Source organism: Xiphophorus couchianus, chromosome 14 (genome assembly GCF_001444195.1).
Source record: "Xiphophorus couchianus chromosome 14, X_couchianus-1.0, whole genome shotgun sequence".
NCBI classification, from domain to species: domain Eukaryota; kingdom Metazoa; phylum Chordata; class Actinopteri; order Cyprinodontiformes; family Poeciliidae; genus Xiphophorus; species Xiphophorus couchianus.
Window position 1 is genome coordinate 4,249,225 of NC_040241.1, and position 24,464 is coordinate 4,273,688.

At 38.4% G+C, this 24,464-nt stretch overlaps 1 protein-coding gene and 1 long non-coding RNA gene across 3 annotated transcripts in view; one reads left to right on the top strand and one right to left on the bottom strand.

Annotated features, from left to right (window-relative positions):
* Positions 1–12,348: 12,348 nt before the first annotated feature.
* The window catches only part of lrch4 (leucine-rich repeats and calponin homology (CH) domain containing 4), a 74,883-nt gene continuing 62,767 nt past the window's right edge, over positions 12,349–24,464 (bottom strand). The window contains exons 16-18 of one of the 2 annotated variants that reach the window (XM_028038544.1): positions 23,909–24,046; positions 23,737–23,814; positions 12,349–12,645 (exon numbers count right to left, since the gene is read on the bottom strand). In XM_028038544.1, the coding sequence (XP_027894345.1) occupies positions 12,481–12,645; positions 23,737–23,814; positions 23,909–24,046 (381 nt within the window). In that variant the 3' untranslated portion in view covers positions 12,349–12,480. Of the gene's footprint in view, positions 12,646–21,831; positions 23,508–23,736; positions 23,815–23,908; positions 24,047–24,464 lie in introns of those variants that run through there. The other variant, XM_028038543.1, reaches the window with a different exon arrangement.
* On the top strand, positions 20,271–22,363 carry LOC114157542 (uncharacterized). The gene is made up of 2 exons (XR_003598185.1): positions 20,271–22,054; positions 22,087–22,363. It is a non-coding gene; the product is annotated as an uncharacterized LOC114157542 (long non-coding RNA).

Here is a 24,464-nt window from a genome sequence, read left to right on the forward strand (position 1 = left end):
CATATATACTGTTCCTTCTTTAGTTCATCCCTCTAAAGTTTATCTGTTTGTACTTGATGTCTGTAAGCTGTGAGCATTTAAAGCCAAGGTCAAATTTCTTGTTTGTTCACACAGTCTTAGCCATGGATTTTGATTCTGAAAAACATCAGCATTGTTGGGTTTCGGCATTCACTGGATTTTTCCTGCATAGGCCTGGGTCTGAGGAGGAGAATGGTGAGGAAAAAAATCAAGAAATCAGACAGAAAGCATACCAGTCATGTCATTTCTAATCTGTCCACTGATCACATGATCTGGTATAAGACAGAATTAATGATGGACTGTGGAGGACCTAACGTTTTATGCACAACTCTTAGTTTTTTTGTGTAAATATTACTTCAGGATTTTCTCTTTCTCTAATAATAATTATACAAATTACATCCAAAAATAAGAAAAATAAACAATTCCACTGTAAAAGAAATGCAGTCAGCTAATGGCAACAGTAGAAAGTGGAATAATTTAGCAAGATCCAAGGCTGTCACATTTCACATGTTAAGTTTTAATTTAAAAAAGTAACGATTGAAAGAGCAACTCTTGACAGATCAGTAGAGCAGATGTTTAAATTAGCTAATCAACCACTGCTATGTTCTGAAAATCACTTGTAAATGATTGCAAATTAACCACCAACCATGAAAACATGATACTGTAACAGACTGTTCTGTTCTTTGTGTGGGAAATGTTTCTGTGTTTATGGTGTTGAATCCTGATACTTGAACATAACCTCTGCTGTCATTTAGTGTATTTGTTGTCACTTGGTTGCTATGGCAACAAATCTGTGTGTAGCACAGACACAAAAAGTGAGAAAAAAAGAATACAAGTTTTTTTTTCTTAAACGTTCAAGGGTTTTTCTACATTTTTTCTTTGCTGTGGTACACTGCAGCTGCTGTAGTTTCTGCAAGTTCAATGAAAGACTAAAGCTAGACTAAATGCCTTGTTTGTAGCACAGTGCAATATTCATCAGTCATCTGATAAAATATAAATTTAACAATTTAACAACTCCTAAAGCAGTTATGTAAAATAAATTATTTTTTAATAAAGACATTTTTTTAGTAATTGCATCGTGACAGAACTGACAGAAGTCAAACTGATTAAATTTAGAGGTAGAATACACATCAAAGCATCAGCCATTTTCTCAGCTTTAAGTCATATTTAAAGAATTGTATTAGAAATAAGAATGCTACAAACATGTTTGTCACTAATTCACACACAAAGGATGGAAAAATCTGGGAACCTGATTTAAATGTGTTAGCAAAAAAACATTATAAAAATTGTATGTGTTATTGTTATTATTATTAAATGACTGCATCACTTCATGGCTATCCAAAGCATACAGTGAATTTTTAAGATCATTCAATCATGAGTTTGGCTAGAGTCCTCTATGTGAGATGCTGGAAGAAAGTAGAAATGTAGGATTGGTAAAAGAAGTGTTTTTGTTGTTTTTTTCCTTTCAGTTTCTAACAAACAAAAACCTTCCTGTTTAAGAGAAATGTTGGTGTTTTTTGTTTATATATATATATATCTATATATATATATATATATTAATTTCACTTTGAGGTTAATGTTTTTAGGTTCATACAAGTGAATGTGAAAATTCTTTCACATTCACTTGTTTATCTATGGGATTAAGCTAAATATAATTATAATTGCATTTTGACTATGTACTGATGCAGACTAATTAAAAATTTAATAATTTCTTAAAGTCGATTGGAGATCAAATCATTGATTTCTCAGAATACTTTCTCTAAGGATTAGGATTTGTTTTGAACCAGCTCCATTAAAATTAACTGAACTAAACAGAAATATCCGTTTTCCACATTCTGCTCTGCAGGTCAGCCATTTGGGTCCCATGCTGCATTATGACATCATTGATCAATGATGTCATAATGCATCTACAGTATACATCTACATCTACATCTACAGCTGGCAGATTTCATTGGCTTGGACGTTGTGGATCTGCATTTTTACTTCCGCCACAGCCTCCACCACCACATGCCAGACGGGATCCACTGGGACGCGGTGACCCACCGAAGGATCAGCAGCCTCCTGCTCAGGCATGTCGCTGATGCATGGGGAGTCGAGCTCTACAGCCGTCCACAGCAAGGTCAGCACACAAGCTGAATAATGTAGACCATATTACAATGATGTGGTCTGATCTCAGTAAGACATCAGACCATATCACAATGGTATGGTCTGATGTCTTACTGAGGATTTTTCTCTGAACCTGAATCTGTCTGTTCAGACCTTGTTGTTTCAACATCATTAATTGCTGATACAATCTGTTGTCTAGAGGATTTATTTAGAACAGTCCAAGTGTGCCACTCATTGACCAAACAAAAAAGTGATGAAATAAAATTATATGTCATGTGTAGAAACGGTATAATGACCATTCAAACCTCACAAACATAGTTTACATGGAGTGAAATTTATGTCCAGACTTGGGGTTTCCAGTCAGATAAGGTCTACCAGGGACCCTTCAGAATCTCCTGTCTGGTCTTCTGTTGGCTCAGGGTCATGATACTTTGAATTTAAAAAAAAATTCAAATGTACAAGCATGGACCTAAGAGGAGAAACAAAGGGTGCAATGAGCATAATGCCAGACCGGACTTAGACTGGAACTTTCTGAATCAAATAGCTGCAGTGTTTGGAAAGAATCTGTGTTAAAACCTGGAATGGACTGAATTGCCTTTAGTTTTTTCCTGAACTGAACTTCAGCAGTTGGAAACTATAAGTAATGCATTAAACTGCATTTGTATTTTGTGTGTTGCATGTGATATTTGTTGTTTTTGTGCATGTGTGCCAGACTCGACATCTGTGGGCCAAATCTGGTCATCCATAGGTATTTATGCGGCCCTCAAGTCTCACAAGGTCATGTAAATATAATTTCAAGATTACAGCTATGTGAATAAATATTATTTTAACAGTCAAATCAAATCAGGTTTTATTTGTATAGTAACAAATTACATCAATATAAAAATATGTTCAAGAGTTAATTTTAAGAAGAGGAATACAGCGAAATATATAATATTGTAATTGTAATACATAGTTTTATTAATACATTCAGCCATAGCCATGTTCCTTCCTTGGCACATTATTAGGTCAGACAGTTGTTGATCAATGTATGTGTGTGTTTGATGGGTGCAGTGAAGGGAGCTCTGGTGTGTGTGTGTAGAATGTGATGTAACAATTGATGGATTTTATTTTCTGCCTCAGTATCTCTGCATCACAGAGGAAGATTGGAACGCTGTCAGATTGCACCTCATTGGTTCTTCCAACGACCCCCTCCTCACTCAGGTTTGAAAACTAAAACAGAGTTGGCCCAGTTTGATTTACATAATGCAAGTTGCATGAAATATTATTTATATCTGCTATGTACATACATTAAAATTTTCATACAAGTGTTCACCCCAGAACTTCCCCAGAGCTGTTGGAGTCATCGCGAGTGGCAGCACAGCGACACGTTGGGTTCCAGGTTCCTCCACCAATCACAGGTGAGGCACAAGTTTCATGTCTTCATATCTAACATATAATTTGTTTTGCATTCCTTTTAAAACATATACTGTACACTCCAACGTTTTCATATTTTATCACAAAATCATGAACTTAAATGTATTTTTTGAGATTCTGTAGAATAGAAACAAAATATTACTTCAGCTTCAAAAACAAATCTGGAAAGTGTGGTGTGGATTTTTATTCCATCCCCTTAGTAACTACTAACAGCTGCAAGCCTTTTAGTGTGACTTCCAGCTTTCTAGATTAGAGACTGAAATTTGTGTTCATTTTTCTTCGATAGTTTTGACAGAGAGCCTCTGTGAACATCACCTTTTGCATTTAAGACTGGACTGTGGTGTAAGCTGTGTCATTGTATCTCTGTCTGGAAGTTCAGGCTGGTTGTCCGCTGGATGTTAAACCTCCATCCTCAGGTCTCCTCCAGCCTCTGACATTTATTCCTCCAGGATTGTCCTGGTTTTAGCAACAGAATGTGGCATTTTTGACCAAATAAAAAAACAATTGTAATGTCAAGGTGAAAACTCATTTCCACAAAATGTCAATTGGATAAAATGATGTAAGATAAAATGATGTAAGATAAAATAAGGGAATGTTCACCCCTTAAATTGACTGACCTAATTCAACAGATGTCCAGCCAATTGGTCCTAGTAGTTTTACAAAGACTACATACTGTAGAATGGAGACTCAGTAGTTGAGTCATCAGTATTCCAGCCTGTATTACAGCATGAAGACAACAAGCAAATCAGAGAAAAGCTCATTGAAACTTTAAGTTAGGATGTTGGTGACGACGCTGGTAGGAGTTTGCCCCCCAAAATAGGGCTGCCAGTTCAATTCCTGCTCCGTCCACCTCTGTCATTGTGTCCTTGGCCGAGACACTTCACCCGTCTTGCCTGCTGCTGGTCAGAGCGCCTGATGGCTCTGCTGCATGGCAGCTTTACTTCTGTCAGACTGATCGAGGGCAGCTGTGGCTACTATCCAGTAGCTTGCCACCATCAGCATGTGTATGTGTGTGTAAATGACTCAATGTAATGTGAAGTGCTTTTGGGTTCTCTGGATTTAATAAGATACTGTACAAGTACAAACCACTTATCATTTACTAAAATATCTCTAGAGTTCAGTTAGATCATCATCAGTAAATGTGGGTAATGTGGTAAATATGTCTAGATCAGGCTTTTTTTATTTGTTTTTGTCAAAAAAGATTAATTTAGTTTAGCTTGATTGACTTGTAAAAGGTAAACAAGAGGGGGAATGATTTTTATATACATCAGCCAAGGACTGGTTTTAACTTGGATACAGGAAATTATTGCAATTCACATTCATAAGGGTTATACAACTATAACCCCCCTCACTTCCCAGAGTCTGTGGTGCAGCTTTTCAGGTCACAATAACTCACTAAGCGGGTTTCAAGCAGATTCTGCTTTATTATTATGGGGTCTAAACTTTCTTCTTAACATGAGAGCATAAACTTGGTTTTCCAGAACACTGGATTTCACCTTTTCTAGTTGTGGAGGAAAACTAGAACATGGAAGGAATGTGAAGAGGCCGTGTAGAAAGAAGTTCATCTGGCTTAAAGAAGGAGATATCTTAACATCATTAAATGTTGAACGAAGCACTTTGAGGATTTCTTTAATCTGACCATTATTTTCACAGCTGCAGAAGATTCAGGAGAGGCGAGTCCATTACCTTGACAGATGTAGCTGAGCTCTCCTGGGGGGTGACATTATGTAGGGAAAGCTTCGTCTCACTGTCTGCTGCTTAAAGTGCAATAGGCTCAGCTGCAATTCCCTGATTGATTTTTCTTCTTTTTTTTACTAGTGAAGACACAGTTGCACTAATCTAACGTAAAGACATGAAGCGATTTTTCTGTCTCCTGTTTTTATTTGAGTTCAAAACGCCCCCAAAGTTTCTTGCATGGTTTCATGTTTTGAAAAAAGTGTAGCAAATGTTACACTGCAGATTCAGAGGCCTTGATAGTCCAGAGAACCAGTTGGACCCAACTCAGCCAAATATAGAGACTGGATCTCTTCAGAGCCTTTAGGATTGAATCTATTATCTTGGCATGTTTGTGTGATGGATAAAAACAAACTCTGTCATCCATTCTCTGACATCTTAATCAGAGTTGTGTTGCACTTGTCAATGTTCCAGCAGCTGCCCAGCATGCATGCTGTCTACACCAGATCCATCACTGCAGCGCTTCTCTTCCACCAGAGGCCGTCCATTTTCCACTCAGTCTCCTCAGCCAGGTGATGTTTCCCTGCTGCTGAACCATGACCTCCTTTTTTCCACACAGCAGCAAGTTCTGGTCATTTCATCGGAGTTGCAACCATTTCCTCTCCTTTCCTTTTTCCTGACAGGTCTTCAGACGCTGCCTTGTGTCAGAATGTTGCAGTCACATCAGTACCGGCCTCAGATCAGAGCAGAGCGCTCCCACATGGGCCCCCAGCTCCGTTCCGGTGAGCGATGCTACCTGACTCCACCTCAGGAACAATGAAGCTGAACATTTGTTTGGTTTTACCAACTGATTAAGATGCCAGGCTTCTATCCAGGGACATCCTGATCACATTTTGAAACTCTGATCATATTTGTCCAAACACCTGTTGCTTCTACTGCTCCTTCAGATCATTTATTGTTGTTGATTTAACTGTCCTGAAATCAGTACCCTTGAAAAGAAGAGGGGGAGGCAAAAGAAAGAGCTGAAATGCTTCAAAATTTGACAGTGTACATCATTTACTCCATAGTTAACTGGAATTACTTTGAAATATGTCATAAGCCGAATTATGAAGTCATATAAAACATATGAAACATACTGATGTTAGCCTGACTAAATAGAAGTAAGATTTTTTTATAGATTGTAGCAGTATGAGCTGAGTCAGAAGCTGAGTTTTTCAGGCAACACTTCATGATTAAGCTGTGTAGTTTTCCTGACTGAGTTAACCACATGAAGCAGCAGCTTATGAACCAGCAATGTTGGAGAAAAAAATATGAAAATTCCACTAGAACCTCCTCAGTGCAGCACAACCCAGGTCAGCTTTACACATGTCAGGAGGTTTTCCTGTATGACTGAGTAACAGCTGTAGTGGGTCAGGTCTTCAGTAACCAGGTTTCCATTAAAAACTGTAATTATAAAAATAAATTTACATCGCATGAGTCAAGTTATCAGCAACCAGATGTTACTGCTGACAAATACAACAGGAAGTAGTTGGAGGAGGATGTCACAGCATGTTTATAATGTCTTATTACATGAACAAATTTAATATTTAATTGCATTTATTTAATGGCAACAACGCAATTGCAAAACTGTGTTTTTTCAACATTAGTAAAATATCAACAAAGGTTTGCATACGTTTGTAATGGGAGCGACGCTGCAGTTCAGCAGTCTGAAAAGTAATGCAGGGGGATCTGTATGTGATACATGATGGAAGCTGTTGAACATTTGGCTCATTCTGTGACATTTTGTCAGATTCAAAAGAAAAGAGCCAGAAAAGAGAGACAGAGTGTCGCAATGCCAGATGGACGTTTCCATCCTCATTTTCAGTGTGACACTCGCTTTCTGAGGAGGAGATGGAGAGGAATGGTGAGCAGGAGTCACCCCTACCCCCATCATCCTCTGTGGGTGACATCTAGACATGCTTCTTATGGATGGTGAACTCCAGAAACAGGAACCCATTACTGCAAGGACACAGATACTCTTGGAGCAACTTTTTCCTGTCTGTTGGACAGACTTGATACAGATGTTTAGATCATTATTTGGCTGGAAAAGTAGGTTTTAAAATAGAAATAAAGTTGTTTTTTTTTAATTATTTGTAGACTGCTTATTATGCCGTTAGTTTTGATCAGACGCTCAGTTTTAGGTCCAGTTAGGATTTATTCTCAAAGGTTCCCACTAATTTTTCCTAGCTGTCATCATTTTTCCTTTTCATATCATGATGTTCTAACACACATAACACAGAAATGTTATGTGTGTTTTAATAAAACTGTTGTAGGTTTTCTATATATGGTCCTCATGTGTATAGGATAAATATACATTTCTTGTGTGAACCCCCAAATTCTATCATCTCCATAGACAAATGGTGATTCACAGCTCAGCTTTTAGCTCTGTTCATCCTGAAACAGCCAGTAGTTATTTCTTTGGGAACAATTAAAATATGTTTGTATTCAGTTACTGTTTCATAATTTCTTGTGTGTATATACAATATAATGTGCTTTTGGCTGCTGCTGGGTCAATTAGTGGAATGTATTGAAATTCATTTATAGACCAGTGACTGCTTGTAACTGCTATTTTCAAAGGATTTTAAAATTATACTAGTAATGTCATAATGAATTATTCTGCTGCAGATTTCTGTTTTATATTATTATTAAGTTATATTATTTCCTACACAAACCCTGAAGAAAAGTGAAATTTTAGTTAAAATAGGAAGAAGTGTGTGGGCACAGCCCTGCTGATCTCAGTCATATGTTTTGGTTTTGCCCCAGGCTTCTCTCCTTTTGGGAGTAAATCTTTAGGACATGTACATTTATATGTAAGAGGAACATTGGTCAAAGTTGTCTAACTGCTCTATTTGGGGTCATTCCTCTGGCTACACCAATAACAACGCAGCAGGCCAATGTCATAACATTTGTTACACTACTTGCAAGACGACTAATATTTTTCAATTGGAAGAGAGCTACTGCTCATAAGCAGTGGGTAGAAGATGTCATGTTTCATCTGAAGCTTGAACATCTGAAACATATAGTCAAGTTCTCCTGATAGCCCAGCCACCCCACCCCTCTTACTAAATGTGTGATGTCCTTTTGCTTTTGTTCGTTTCATTGTTGTCCTTATGTTTAAAACAAATAAGATTTGAATAATGATTCTGATTCTTAGTAACCGGCGTGTAAAATAGGCAGAAGTGGTGACACATGGGCAAACCGTGGGCTGTGTAGGAGGCCTTAGACCTCAGCATGACTGTCACATGCCGACCGTTATTTTTTATTCTGGTAAAATAAATGAAATGCACAATAAAAACATTTAAATAGTTTAAACTAATTTGTCTCTGCCCAACTTCAGTATTGCTTGTTGCCAGGACTAATGAAATGGAGGTTTAATCTTAATTAGGTTGTTTATTCTGGTAAAATAAAAGTTAAATTTTAAAAAAATTTAATTAATTGAACTGTTCTTAAGAACATGGCGGGTCTCTGGTGCCCAGTGTCACTGGTGTGGTGAAGAACAAAGAGGGACGTGGCACTGCAACACTGGTTGAATAAACAAGGGGAAGCTGCAGCCGTTCAGCTAGCATAGCGTCAAAACTCACCTAAAATCTGACTACATTCAGTGTTAATTAGACCAACAAGCATCAAACCCAATGTTTTTTTCATAATTTTTATATTTTACTGTTTAAACGTAAATGATGAAACTGAACCGCATTTGTCTTCGGACAATAACCTAACAAGCACACAAAATAAAGAAAATCAAAATAAAAGGATGTGTAAATAGTACTTTTCCTCAGTTTTTATCTCGTACAGATGTAACGCATTGGTCTCTAAATACCACCACGTGAAGCAATCACATGGCAATTTGTCCTTGTTTGTAGCAGTATAAGTATTTATTATAATAATAATAATTAATAATAATAATAATAATAATAATTACATATTTTATTTTAAAGGTGCTTTCAGGGCACATAAGGTCACCTCACAAAAATAAAAATAACATATTTTAAAGAAAAAAAATCCAAATCAAAAAAAGAAAATCAAGATCGTGCAAATGCCTGTTTGAACAGCAGAGCATTGAGCTGGAATTTAAAGACAGACAGCGTGTCAGAGAGTCCTTTGAGTGGGGAATATGGACGTTTATTCTAAATAGAGAAATCGTGCATAAGTTGTACATTTACAGAATAGAGATGCTTTCTGTCCATAAAGGCGCATTCACAAAGCAGGCGTGGCTCGACTGAAGGATGACTGCAGTTGCACCGATACCGGTACTGCTCGGCTCCTTGTTTAAGTTCTGCTCAGAGCTCCAGGATGATGTCTGGATTAATCTAAACAATAATAAACCATCATCAACATTTCCCAGCAGATCAATATGATCTCTGAACACAGCTACTTATATATGTGTGATTGTATACACACCTTGATTGCCTTAAAAATAATCAAACTTGCCCTGTTTGGAGTTAATCTGCTGATCCAACCTTGTTTTCTATTTTTGTGAGAATGAAATGACCCCACAGCTGCATTTCATGCGCTTTGGCGCACAGAACAGTTATGTACATCTTTATGAGACAAAAACTGAAAAGTATTATTTACATTTGAGTGAGGTTTTCACATCCTTTTATTTTTATTTTCTGTGAGTGTTGTTGTCTGAGGATAAATGCGGTTCAGTTTCATCGTTTGCGTTTAAACAATAAAATATTAAAATCATGAAAAAACATCGAGTTTGATGCTTCTTGATCTAAAAAATAAATCTGAATGTAGTCAGATTTCAGTGTGTTTAGGTGAGTTTTGACCCTTTGTAGTTTGATATTGTTCACAGAAAACGTTTGCGTGGCTGCCGCACATTTTCCAGGGAAAATAATTGTGCGTATATTTACGCAAACCTTGACGCAAGGTTCTTTATAATACATGCCAAACTGAAATTATTTGATTTATAATTGTGTAGCTCCTTTGGTTCATCTGAAAATATAAAGATAAAGCAGCTGAAAGAAAATAGTCTATTATTCCATAGTTTTAATGGCGCCTTGTTCTGCCACAGGGATTAGAATCTCTTACTTAGAGGCTTCTGTTTTCATTACACTAATGTGGACTTTTGTTTACAAAGGATATTTATATGATTCTTAGTAACCGGTGAAACAAATAATTATTAGCCTGGTAAAAACCAACGCCTAGTCCTACACTATCTGCTCCATCCAGAGTTTCTGGACAAGGGTCCAGAGGTTCTTAACAACAGAGGTGTTGTTAAGAAACGATTGCTTCCTGGAGGCTCTAGACACGGAGTTAAAAACAGATTTTCCTCTGTCCACATGCATAGAAATGAAGCAGGACAACACGGCGCCTAGTGCATGTTGAAACGTGGGGTTTCATTCCCACTTTCAATTACACCTCACAAATGTCAGACCGTCTCTTCAGTGCCTGCTCAACCTCCCTCGGCGTCCACGGTAACGTGAACTGAATGAGGCAGATCCCATTTCAACGCATCCACTAGGAGTCTTATCAGCAGACAGTCCTCCAAGACAGAGTGTGATCGGACAATTAACATGATCGCCAATTAGGCAGTGGTGGTAATTGGCTTGTGATTAAAGGCAATGCAGATGAATGAAGTGAAGAAGACCGTAACTGTTGGAGGTGGAATGAGCCTGTGTGGAATGACTAATGGAGGTTAGCACAATAACTTCCCTTGTTTCACATGGTTTCCCAGTAAGCCATGAAAGATTTTTGTTATATTTGACATTTTTGTTATATCTTTTAAGGTCTTATTCTAGAAGAACTACTCAGTCTGCACAGCCAAAAAGACTAACATATGAGTAGCTGTGCAGGTGTAGCTCAGGTTTTTGCTTCTCATTTGTAACTTCAAATGGTTCAACATCTCCCCTAGTGCTGAAATATATATTTCGAACTTTAGCATGCTCAGGCTTAAACTCATTGTTGTTGCACATTTCTGTGTTTGACTTTTTAGCTTTTCATTGTGTTATAATGTTATTCCTTATAAAAAAAATTTTTTAAAAACCTGAAGTGTTGCCTTGATTCTTTCATGCATGTTTGAGAAATCCTATAACTCCATTAAAACATCTGGCTACAAAACACCTGGCTGGACCAAGTTCTGCCTTCTCCTCCTCAGAGCTGCAGTTCCCAAACTTCACAGACCAGCCCTCCCCTGCAACTCTACATTCAGACTAGCCAGGAGCATTTAGCAAACACCTGGTGGAACTGTGCATCAACAATAATGAGCTCTCATTATATGAGTCACTTCTCAATGCAACACTGGTGAAAACGTTGTTAAAGAGTTAATAGAGGAGTCATGTTGTGATTTCCTGAAGGTGGCGTTTCAGAGTTTTTAAAGAGGCAAGTGGCCCAATTACAAGGCATTAAATTACAAACTAATATTTCTTTCAAGTCATATAAAAATGCTATACATATCAAATAACAAGTTGACATATTACGTGGTACTGCCAGGCACATTTTTCAATGTGCATGGAAAATACATAATACTGCCCCTTTAGAAGAAACTCTAAAGCTCTAGGTTTTCTCACAGTTAAAATGTTGGGGGTTTTTTTCTATGTTCTGTTAAAAAAAGTTAGTTTGCATATTTTATTTGTTGGAAATATGCCTAAACATTGTTTGCTGAGCTTAGTGTGACCATTACAGAATAGTATCAATATAAATGAACAGATCAGGATCTGCCACGTTCATGCATTTACTGCACCAAACTTGTGACTCCTCCAACTCAAACTCACTATTCTGAAAAGTTTGATCAGACTTTAAACTTTTGGGCCAGTTACAGAGATCAGCTTCAAACACAGCAAATCAATCAGATCTGATCCAGACAAAAATCACCAAAATCAACACAGCTTGAAAACTGTTTGGCCTTATTAAGCTAATATTGCAATAAAAAAAATCTCCAGGTATTCTGATGTGGTCATATAAAGCAAATATGGAGTTAAAAACAAGTTTAGAATGAAAGCATTCTAAACTTGTTGGATTTGGGCTCAGATTGTATAATTATGTGTTGAGGATGATTTGTTTTTCATTTACATAAACATCACTCTGTCCCCCAACATTACAGTACAGACATGGGAATCTTACCTCTGATCCATATGAAATGAGACGCCATACTTTGATCTGTTTAGATTTATTTCATCATCATGTGTTTGCAGATGGATTTATCACTGACAATAAAGTTACTGGAATGTATAAAAGATTTTAAGATGAAACGCATTAAGGGCGATGGCTGGCGGTTGGATGATGTCACTTTTCACTGACACAGCTCTGAGTAGAGCCAGCAGCAGTCAATGTTTCCTGCTTAGGGGCCCCTCGGGAGCCATCTGCCAGTTCCAGCAGCACCTGAACAGTCTGGCCCAGTCGGCTCAGGCCCTCGTCTTCCAGGATGAGCTGTGGTGAACACAAGGAGTCCTGCCGGGGATACAATAGTAAACATGTAAGAAACATGCAGTGGGTTTCTGAATTTGCTGAGGATTGAAAGGTAGCTCCATTACTCCTGCTTCTCACCAGAATTAATAATTCATGATTTAATTAATATCATCACAGCTTTGTAGTAAACATCCACACTTATTATTTATTAATAGCTCAACTGTCAAAATCTACATCAGTCTGTTCCTGTGGGACTCTATGGGTTTGATCAGATTTGACTGACGTGGCTGGCAACATGAGCAACCTGGGATTGGATTGCTGAGGGAAGAAAAAATCTAAATTCTCCTGGGTTTTTTGTTCTGTTTATAAAAAAATATTTTCAAAAGATGAAATTGGTTAAGGTAAAAAATGTGCAGCAGAATTAGAGCAAATGGTGTTTTCTCTGCATCGTCTTTGACTCCAATCTGAATGTTAACATGTGAAACCATAGTTCCATCAGAATATAGATTGAGCCTAATTAGAGTCCATGTAACTGAATAGTTCATATTGTGTAATGGTATTAGTTCAACAGATGAGAATGAATTTTACATGTGTCCAACTACCATCCATCTCATGGAATAAGAGTTTTTAAAGTAAAACTCTGAATAATTTTACATGTGAATAAACAATAGTTTATTAGAGCATTATTGCTCTCACTGATTTTTTTTAAATTAAATGAGCTGCATAATGGTTCAGTTGAATTCATATGTAACTGAATTATTCTTTATGATTTTTACCAGGAAATATAAACTCTCCTTTCCCTACCATTTCTGTATAAAATCATGTGCTTCTCCCATGGGCAGATGCTACTATGCAACAAAAATGTGAATATTTTAACAAAGGCAAAAAAAAAAAAATCAAGGACTGAAACAACTAAAATCCTTACGTCTGCCAATGAGAACATCTCTATGAAAACCAAGGTGGCATAAAATGTCAAACAGCAACTAAATTATTATTTCTGTAGCAAAGAGCATAGGCCGAATAATTAATCTAGTCACCAAAAAATAATTACTTTTAAAAATTAATCATTTAATGTCATTTTAATAATTGTAAACACTATTATGTTTTAAATAGGGTTTTTTTTCTAAGAGGGCTTTTGCTAAGTTGTGGCAGCAATCACTTTTTAGGATGCAGATTAGTTTTAGAGCAGCACAAATATTTCATCCATCTCAAGTGTCACAGCTACACTGCTAGAAAACTACGGCTTCACATCCAGAACATAGTACAAATGGGTTTTATTTCCCAGCATGCTTTATATTGGATGGTCATTGTTATGGTTATCTCTAATGATTTTAAATATCACAATCATTTATTGTAGGAACTGTTAGAGATGGAAAAATCTGACACTGATTTAAGTTTCAGAGGTCATGATAATTACAAAACTCTTGACTGATTTCTAGATTTGTTTTCTTTAATTTGAAATGAACGCTGGACTTGCTAAGCGACGTTTTGTATCTGATATCAAAGAATTGACTCTTTAAGTCCCAGAAATAAGATCTGTCTTTATCCAAGTTAAATTTTGTTATGATACATTGCTACAGCAGTGGAGTTTATTACAAAAACTTAATATAAAGTGATAAGATTTTTTCTGGGAATTTTTGTGAATTGACTAAATAAGCTGAACTGAAAATAAATCCCTTTCAACGCTATAGAGCAAGGTAAAGAGCGTGAGGTGAATGCATCCCAGTTTCCATCTTGCATATGTGTTGGCTGAGCATTATTCTACATCTAGCTCCTGGATTCATTTTAATAACAGAATACCCCTGATTGAACTATTCTGCAGCCTGATGCATATAGCTGGGGTTTAGATATAAAGAGCATGGGGAAGTTAATGCGTTAAAAAAAGAGAACTCTGTGGCAATCTGCATCAAAACATGTCATTTCAATCTGGTACACACTGTATACCAAAGCCATCCGCGCAAGCTGTCAAATGTGAGTGTTTATCGCCTGCAGGTTTGACATGAAAAGCCATTAAATGAATCTTACTCCCACTTCCCTCTGAAACAAGCAGAGGGGGGAGGAGGGACTACGCGCTCACTCAGATACATAGAAAAACAGAGCAACTTGGATGAAAAATTTCTGGTTGGAGTGATAATTAGTGTTTCTTTCTCAAAGCAGGCATTTTGGTTTTGCCCCAGGCTTCACTCCTTTTGGGAGTCAATCTTTAGGACAATTATATTTATATATAAAAGGAACACTGGTCAAAGTTGTCTAACTGCTCTATTCGGGGTTATCCCTCCAGCTACACCAATAATAACGCAACAGGCTAATGTCATAACATTTGTTACACTACTTGCAAGACCCCTAATATTTTTTGATTGGAAGAGAGCTACTCCTCATAAGCAGTGGGTAGAAGATGTCATGTTTCATCTGAAGCTTGAACATTTGAAACATACAGTCAATGACTCCGTTCAACTATACAACATCACCTGGCAGCCATTTCTTATGTATTTTGAGACAGAGTTCTCCTGATAGTCCTCCCACCCCACCCCTCTTACTAAATGTGTGATGTCAGCACCTGTTGCTTTGCTTTTGTCCGTTTCATTGTTGTTCTTACATGTTTAAAACCAATAAGATTTAAATAATAATAATAAAATAGGCAGAAGTGGTGACACATGGGCAAACCGTGGGCTGTGTAGGAGGCCTTAGATCTCAGCATGACCGTTACAGTGCACATCATTTATTCTGTTAAAATAAATGAAATGCACAATATAAACATTTAAATAGTTTAAACTAATTTGTCTCTGCCCAACATCAGTTTTGCTTGTTGCTGCCTCTTGGCCAGGACTAATGAAATAGAGGTTTTTAATCTTAATTAGGTTGTTTATTCTGGTAAAATAAAGGTTAAATTAAAAATAATAATAATTAATTGAACTGTTCTTAAGAACAGGGGGGGTCTCTGGTTCCCAGTGTCACTGGTGTGATGGAGAACAAAGGGAGGCCTTAGTCCTCAGCATGACCATCACAGCGCATTTCATTTATTCTGGTAAAATAAATGAAATGCACAATGAAAACATTTAAATAGTTTAAACTAATTTGTCTGTGTTAGCCAGTGTGATGGGTGAAGGCTAATGAGGATATGTCTCATTCCTGAGATCTGTCCTCATTTCGCCATAACTTCTGAACCCACAAGGAACAGCTCATCATCTGGAATTTGTTTATATTCTGTAGCAGCAACACTAATTATGATTGGACAAGCACAAATCAATGTTATCATTGGATAATAATAACGCTATAGATGTTAGGAACTGAAGGTTTTTCTCAGTAAATGTAAAACATCTGCGTGTCTGCTGTCTGTACAGGATGGGTCAATGTTAAAGCAAACTGTTCAGAACAGTTAACCATTGTTATGGTTAATACAGATAACCATAACAATGGCCATCCAATATGAACAGACAGCCATGTTCATATCATACAAAGCCAGACAGTTACCTTCAATATAGACAAAAATGTAAAACTCAATAAATAAATACAAAAGTAAACATTTTCTGTGGGTGCCACTTTGCTGCTCTAGTCAGAGGTGCTAAAAGAAAATTGTCATGGGGGGCCACACCAGGCCATAAAGGCTTTGGGGAACACACCTTATTATATACAGGGGTTGGACAATGAAACTGAAACACCTGGTTTTAGACCACAATAACTTATTAGTATGGTGTAGGGCCTCCTTTTGCAGCCAATACAGCGTCAATTCGTCTTGGGAATGACATATACAAGTCCTGCACAGTGGTCAGAGGGATTTTAAGCCATTCTTCTTGCAGGATAGTGGCCAGGTCATGACGTGATGCTGGTGGAGGAAAATGTTTCCTGACTCGCTCCTCCAAAACACTCCAAAGTGGCTCAATAATATTTAGATCTGGTGACTGTGCAGGCCATGGGAGATGTTCAACTTCACTTTGATGTTCATCAAACCAATCTTTCACCAGTCTTGCTGTGTGTATTGGTGCATTATCCTGAAGGATACAATGTTTGAACCATTGGATGCACATGGTCCTCCAGAATGGTTTGGTAGTCCTTGGCAGTGACGCGCCCATCTAGCACAAGTATGGGGCCAAGGGAATGCCATAATATGGCAGCCCAAACCATCACTGATCCACCCCCATGCTTCACTCTGGGCATGCAACAGTCTGGGTGGTACGCTTCTTTGGGGCTTCTCCACTCTTTGGGGCTATATATATATATATACTGTATCTATATATGATATACATAGAAATATACACTCATATAAATATAGCTATATATTGAAGAATGTAAGAATTACAAGATTAAAGTTGTATTTTAACTCTGTTTTTGAAATTTTTCATATTTTATCTTAATATGACCCCAATATGCTGTTGTAATGTTTTTTCTACTGTCTTGGTCTGGCCCTCCAACAACAATTTTCTGTAGTGATATCCATAAAATACAGGTGAAATTTACAATTGCAGTTATTAAACTAGCATAATGTTATGCAGATTTGGAGAAATGTACAAAAAGACAAGAATAAGAAAAACTGTAACTACTGTAATTTCCAGACTATAAACCACTACTTTTTCCACATACTTTCAAAGAAGCAATTCATGTTATTGATGCAGCACTTTGCTACATCCTGGATCAGCATGTGTCAGTCAGACCTGAGACCCGGTCGGGTCCAAATGCCCAGTAGGTCTTCCGGATCATGTTCATATTCAGATCCTGTGGCCAGCAGGTACCACAGAGGACCAGACTGTCCACTTTTATTGCTAACCCCATGTGATCCTGAAGTTATCAATGCATCACTTCAACCCACCAACTGAATGCTTAGATTCTGTTTTGCAGGTGTGAAAACACCTTTGACCTTTAATATAGTTATGGTTATACACCATAACAATTGTTATGGTGTAATAACACTGCAACACTTTATTTACTACACTGAAGGAAAAAACTGGATCTGATCAGTCTGAACTTCCTGTTTGCTGCAGACTAAATATTCTAAGAGTAACTTTTGAGGGTCATCATGTAATGGACATGTTTGTTCCATCAAATATGTCCATTGACCAAAGTTAGTTTGGTCATAGCTTTCATCTAAACTGGTGTAGTGCATCAGACTTCATGTGTTCCTGGAATCAGTATTTGTTAGAATGTACAGACCCCCCCCCCACACACACGCACAACCCGACATGTGAAGCAGGCAGACTGACGTGGAGACAGCAGCAGTACAAACCTCAGGGCTGTGTTCGACCTTTCCTCTAACCTTGGCTCAGCACACTCACCTGCTCAAACGCTGGCCAGGAGGAAGTGGAGATGAGAAGCCTACTGTTTGGAGAGCACACAGGAGCTTTTAAAGGAGGTGAAGCACAGAACAGATAGGATTCACTTCAGGGTATCTGTCCTCCCACCCCCACATCCAGCTCAGCACACAGCTTTACAGACATTTCTACCATCCTAAACCAAGCTGTAAATAACGAGGGGGAAAAAAATACACATTGATTTATTTCATTGTTAGATTTGCTTTGGAGACGTCAGTCTGAGGAAAATAAAACAAGGAAATTCTAACCCAATTTGTTTCTGGTAATTGCATCAGCTATTGGCTTACTATAGGTCTATTGATGAAGGTCCATGAAAAGCTAATAAAAGGACCTGGAGGCAACTGGAAACTGAGCGGGACGCTGAGGTGACTGCAGATACCCTGAGCACACAAACTCATCGCTGATTAAGCAAAGGCACGACAGCAAGCTGGCACAAACAAAGCACAAGGTCAAAGTTTCAGTTTTAATCAGTTCTTTACACCAGAAAGGAAAACAGTTATTTACAGTCAAAAAGAGTGTTATGTATAAAATACAATATTTCTGTTTTACTAACAAATGTAGAAATATAGTTTGGTCTAACCCAGTAAAGGAATTTTTGCAAGTCCAGTATTCACTCAAAATATACATTTGAATTGAAATCATTCTCATAACAGCAGATTAATACAACAGATGGGAAGTTGTGACCTCACATAGAGCTCATATAACTGTTAAACCAGTTTAAATGCCCATCAATCAATCAATAAGCATTAAAAATTAAATATTGTAAAAAAAAAAATAAAAAAAATTATAAATTAGAATGGTGAACTGGAGACTGGAGAAACAGTCTCCTAATATTCATTTGGGTTTCCTCTAATTCTCAGTAATATGGGACCGTTTCTTCTTCTCTAATGTTTGGTTCAAACTGCAGGAAGATTTAATGTTTGCTCCAGGTAGCTGAAAAAAATGAGAAATCAATTCTAAAATAAATCTTCTAGATGTTGCTGCAAGTAAAACAAACAAACAAACAAACAAAAAACACTATGCCACTATGCTTTGGAAGTCATGAATCAGATCTGGGATTGCTTGTGTTCCAGACGGTGCTCTCAAAATGGTTGATAGCACAAAATGGTAGTTAGCACTAGGCTAACTACTAGGCTAACTACCATTAGGAACCTGTGTAACAGTTTCTCTAACTATAGCAGAGTACTGTACAGTATAGTACAGTTAAAGTGATACAAATAGGTTTCTGTAACTAAACAAGGTTTTAGACATGTGGCAGTTGTGGTTATCTAATGTTGGATTGGATTTTGAGGTTGGGTTGTTGATACACTTCCAGCTTTCCCAAAAAGGATTTGAACTTCAGGGGCATTAACAACAAAGCATTCACACAATGTTGCCATGTTCTCTTACAGAGGCTGTACTCCAGGAGTGTCTGTTCCTTGTGCTGTTATTAAATATCATATCTGCACTTGTTGCTGGAGAATACATTAGATGTTTTTCTCTTAACCAGGAAAATGGAATAAAAATCAAAACCAAAATGTGAGATATTTCAGGCCTCTCTTTTTTAAAAAGGAGAAAAATTAAACCTTTCACATTTTTAATGAGTGATTTACTTTGATGACACAGAAAATTTAAATTTAAATTAAGTTTTAATTTTTAATAAATAGAAACATTTTTGCTGGTCTTGAATACTTGGTTTTAGCTAATATGTCTAAATGTTTGGATACCCCTGCTGTACACTATATGTGAGCGACTTAAGTCTCAACTACCAGTAAAGGGCAAAAAAAAAAGTCTTCTTCTAGCTTCCATTTGCAATTTAATGCTCTGCAGCAACATTTGGTGGTGAGGTTGTGGAGGAACCTCAGACTGGAACAACAGTTTTCTTGGTTAATTAGTTTTTTCTTGGAACACAGAAATGACTGAATATGAATGGAGCGCAGTGTTAGCAGCACTGGGTGGACATTAGGGGGCTTTTGTGAGATATTCCCCAGTGGAAGGCCGACAGCCTGTTCAGAAGGTGTGCAGAGCAGCAAAATCTGGACTGTTGAAAGGTTCAGAAGTTAAGTGGATGGTGGTAGATGTTTAAAGCGGCTGAAAATGTCAATCACTGCCTATTAAGGGGTTGAATTTTGATCATGCAAAATGGTCATCTGCCACCATTTGTTTATGACCTTATTTTCTCAACTATAAAGGGAAGTTGTGGTTATGAGGAGCATCTTAACTGCAGTAGAGAACATGTCACTGACCCCAGTGGAGGTGATTGAAGCAAGAAGCAGGGATGTAAACCTAGACTACCTTCTACCATTCATCTACAGCAGGTGAGAGATACTGACTGCTCACAACCTCTCCACAATAACCTGGTTCTCTCTCTCTCTCTCTCTCTATATATATATATATATATATATATATATGTAGTTAAAGATCAGAGGACATATTTTGAGAATAAATTAATATTAATTTTATTTGCACTTTTCTGTTTAGACATTCAATTTGTCCCATCGTTCTGTAAAGTTGCAGTTTAAGATGTTCTGACCAAATCTTCTAGAATCCTGCAGTAAATGTTGCCTTTACGCTCCACATGATAATGAGTTCTAATGTGAGTTTATTTGCAGGCCCTGACCTTCTATATGAGCTAAGACAACAGAGGGTGACTGTGTGCTGGAAGCTGCAGAGGCTGTCTTGCGGTTTGGTAGATGTGGAGCCAAGAGAAAACCAAAGGTTCACTGTTAGCTTAACTTATAATAATTAAATATTAATCTGCTGCAATTTTGAATTTCTGAACTAATTTCCTCAGAAAGCCTCTGCTGCTTCCACACAAACCAAAGTAAATCATAATAAATATAAATAAATGCAATAATTTAATAAGCCGTTTACATTTATACAAGTCAGCAGGTCAAACAGACCAGTGCCAACAACAAGGACTTCACACACACAACTTCCTGGAAGGCTCTGTACCGACTGGGGAGAGCTGATGGATCAACAGAGCCATCTGTTGCTCCCACGTAAAACAGCATGCATAAAACCAATCTCTTTGTTGGGCACTTTTTGCCCGGCACATTCAGCGGCACACACCAACACTTCACATCCAACATTGAACTTGCATTTTTCGAAGGGCTAAAAATCACATTCACAGTTCAGGAAACTGAGGAAGAAATGCTGGAGCTCCTCTGGAGGCTGACTTCCAGAACCACAGAGTGACCAGATCACAGAGGCTTCCAGGTGAGACAGGGCATGTGAAACACCTGAAACACCTGGAACACCTGGAGATGCATGGCTCAAGTTGTAGTTTTTTGCAACTTGAAGCTGCATTAATCAGCATAATATGGTTTTGGAACTGTGAGATGAAAATCACAGTAGATGTCATTGTTATAGAGCTTTAGCTCTACGTATTAATCTCACTAAGAACTCTAATGGATAAACATCTTGTCATGACTTTCATGCACATATATTATGACGCAGAATGCAGATTAATTATGATCTAGGAGAATAACATAAATACTCTAATATTGCATATTTGTTTTATAGAAAGGATGGCTGGAGCCTTTAGCGACATTACCATTTTCAAAAACTTTAAAATCTATCAACAAGAAAATGTTCCCAATAAGTCATAAATATCACATCTTCGTTCTCTCTGCATGGAAAAATGAAAACAAATCAAATCAGATGGAAAACTGGGACTTCTTTAGCCTAAAACTGCTGGTAGAATCAGAATAATCTAGAAGAACTCGACAAATGAATTGGGCCTGATGTGTCACACGCTTACAAATTAATACATCTTTTATTGCAGCAGCATAATCTCACACATACAAATGTAGAAAAATCAACCCTTTAATCGGTGCATTTATTCAGTCACTTAAGAAATAATGGTCTAAATTACAAATGGTTGTTATGGTAACTGCTGATAATATTTTTAAATGAACACAACTTAAGCTTCTTCTTTTTTAAAAAATCATATGTAACCTTTTAAGTTGACCAGAGTTTCTGGGAACTTGTAGTTAGTAATTCAGGACTTCCTGTTTCCCTGGGGAATACATATGATGTGACACAGAGGTCCATTTCTTTTGAGGAGCCATATGGTCACCACAAACAGTGAGCAGGATGAAGATGGAGGTAGAAACAAGTCAAAAGCTCTATAACGACCATTAGATTGCTGTCTAATGGTTGCAATGGTCTAGTTAGTGATGATAGTTAGTGATGGTAGGGCATCACTAACTAGTGATGCCCTACCATCACTAACTAACATGTAGAGTTTGCTGAACTCTGCAAAGACTTTAAGCAGGACTGAGCTTTGGACAAATGAGGCCGAGCTTCTCAGGAACAACACTTTGCTATAAAATTAATCACATTCCAGCTGTTAAACATGGTGGAGGACCTGTGATGTCCTGGGTCCATTTGTAGTCCAGAGCCTAGAAACTGAGTGCATGACATCATGAGCTAACATTTGAAATTAAAAAATGTGATAATGTGTACCTGAAGAAGAAAAAAGATAGTTATTTCCACAGAACAATGACCTAAATGGAGACAGAAATGGTTCAGCAGACACAAGGTCAACCTGCTGCCATGGTGACGTAAACCCTGTGGCGAACCTGTGGGTTGATCTGAAGGAGAGAGAGAAATGATCAGAGATCTGAAATGATCCCTCTGTCTGTAGAACTGTATTCTGTTAAAGGTTACTGGAGAAGACTGGGAGGAAATGATTTGTCTGTTGCTGTTATGGTGACAACTAATAAATGGATAAATGTCCTCAAAATAAAAGTTGGATTTCTCCAGAATGTCAGTTTATACTACTGCAATAAAAGATCCATTTATCCTGATGCTTTTACACATTTCCACCAGGGCTCCAACAAACTGACCCGCATCGTTAGAGGAAAAATGAAATATTGAACATGCTGGGTTTGCAGCATGTTTATCATTGACGCACTGAAGGGAAGGACAAACAGCCTTTAGTCTGAAAAATGAACCCATCAGAGAGTGAGCTGCCTCTGATCAAGCTTCCAACTGGAGCTGAAGCAGTTAAAGAACAGCCCTGAACACAGAGTGCATGTATATCTACCTGCTCAGATCATATCAGATAAGTTCAGATAGATCTACTAAATAACGTTCAGGATTTCCTGCAGCTCTGTTAGATCTGGTTTTTCTGTTCCAGCCTCTCTTTGTGCTGCCAACAAGCTCTGTTTCAGACACACCTTGCAACTTTTCTCAGCATGCCGTGCTTTATAGAATCACAGCTCCATCTGGCTCTGTCTCCCCATCCATCCTGCCAGTCAGTGTTCTTCATGGCTGCAGCCGGAGCAGTCAGAGCAGTCGAGGGCCTCTGCTCTACAGTCATGGTGTGTATTTGACACATACACTGCTCACATGGCTCCAGAGACAGCTACAGGGTTCTGAGGTGCTGCACTAGGTGAGCAGATAGCAGTAGGCGGCGTAGAGGAGTGCCATGACGCAGCAGTAAAACAATAGGAAGTCTGGCGACAGCAGCGAGGAAGAGGAGGAGGAAGTTGAAGATGCAGGGGCCCAGTGGTGGGGGGGGCGCTCCTCCTCCACAGCCAGCAAGGCTGTCACACAGCGCAGAACACCGGGCAGCTTACACAGAAGCACATCAGAGCACACACACATTTCAGACTGGACACACACACACACGCACACACACAGGGGGAAACATGGTTAGAACATCAGGAAACAGTGATGAAGCAGCAGCCAGGTGAGGACTGATGAGAACATCAAGAGTCAGTCCACACCTGAGGATACACACACACGCAGACACGCTAACAGATGCTGTCAGCACATGAACCTCTCCTCTCCTCTGCTTTAGAAAGGTAAACACTGATCCCAAAACAGAACAGCTCCTTACCTCAGGGACTCCCAGCTTGCGACAAGCAGTGATGAAGTTTTCAATGTTCAGTCGAGATTTAGCTGAACTCAGTTTGGGCTGGAGAGGAAACATAACATTTGATGTCACCTTTCTGAGCCCTTGCAGTGGAGTTTAAGAGGAAAGAGGCAGGAATGGGCCAATCAGCACTCACCACTGCAGGGGAGGGGATGTGGATGATTGACACGGAGCGAGGCCGGATCTGATTGACCAGCTGGCAGAGGACGGTTCCGTTGGACAGAGCCTCGCCCAGGTCCTCTGGCAGACTGGTCTTCAGTCGAGACTCTAAGGTCTGAGGGCCAGGACACAGTTAGGCTCCATGTTTATGTGCAACAAGGATTCCTAAGAGGATGACAGCTAACAGCTACATCGATAAATCAGACAGAAGTCATCAGTCAATATGGACATGAGAAACCGAGCTAATCTCTGAACATCAGCCACCGTCTCCTCCTGATCTGGGGTGAGAGGCTGACTGACACACCTGCACATCTGCACATGTGTGGTTACCAGGGGCGGGGCTTCAGGGGGATATACAGTGAACCCTCGCTATATTGCGGTTCACCTTTCAAGGTCTCGCTGCGTCACGGATTTGCATCGTGCATTGTGTTCTGCATTCTGATTGGCTAAACAGTCTCTCCACTTCTTCTCTACCTGTGTGTCAATAACGTCGCGGTTTAAAATGTACACGTATGTAAAACAGCTTGCCAAAT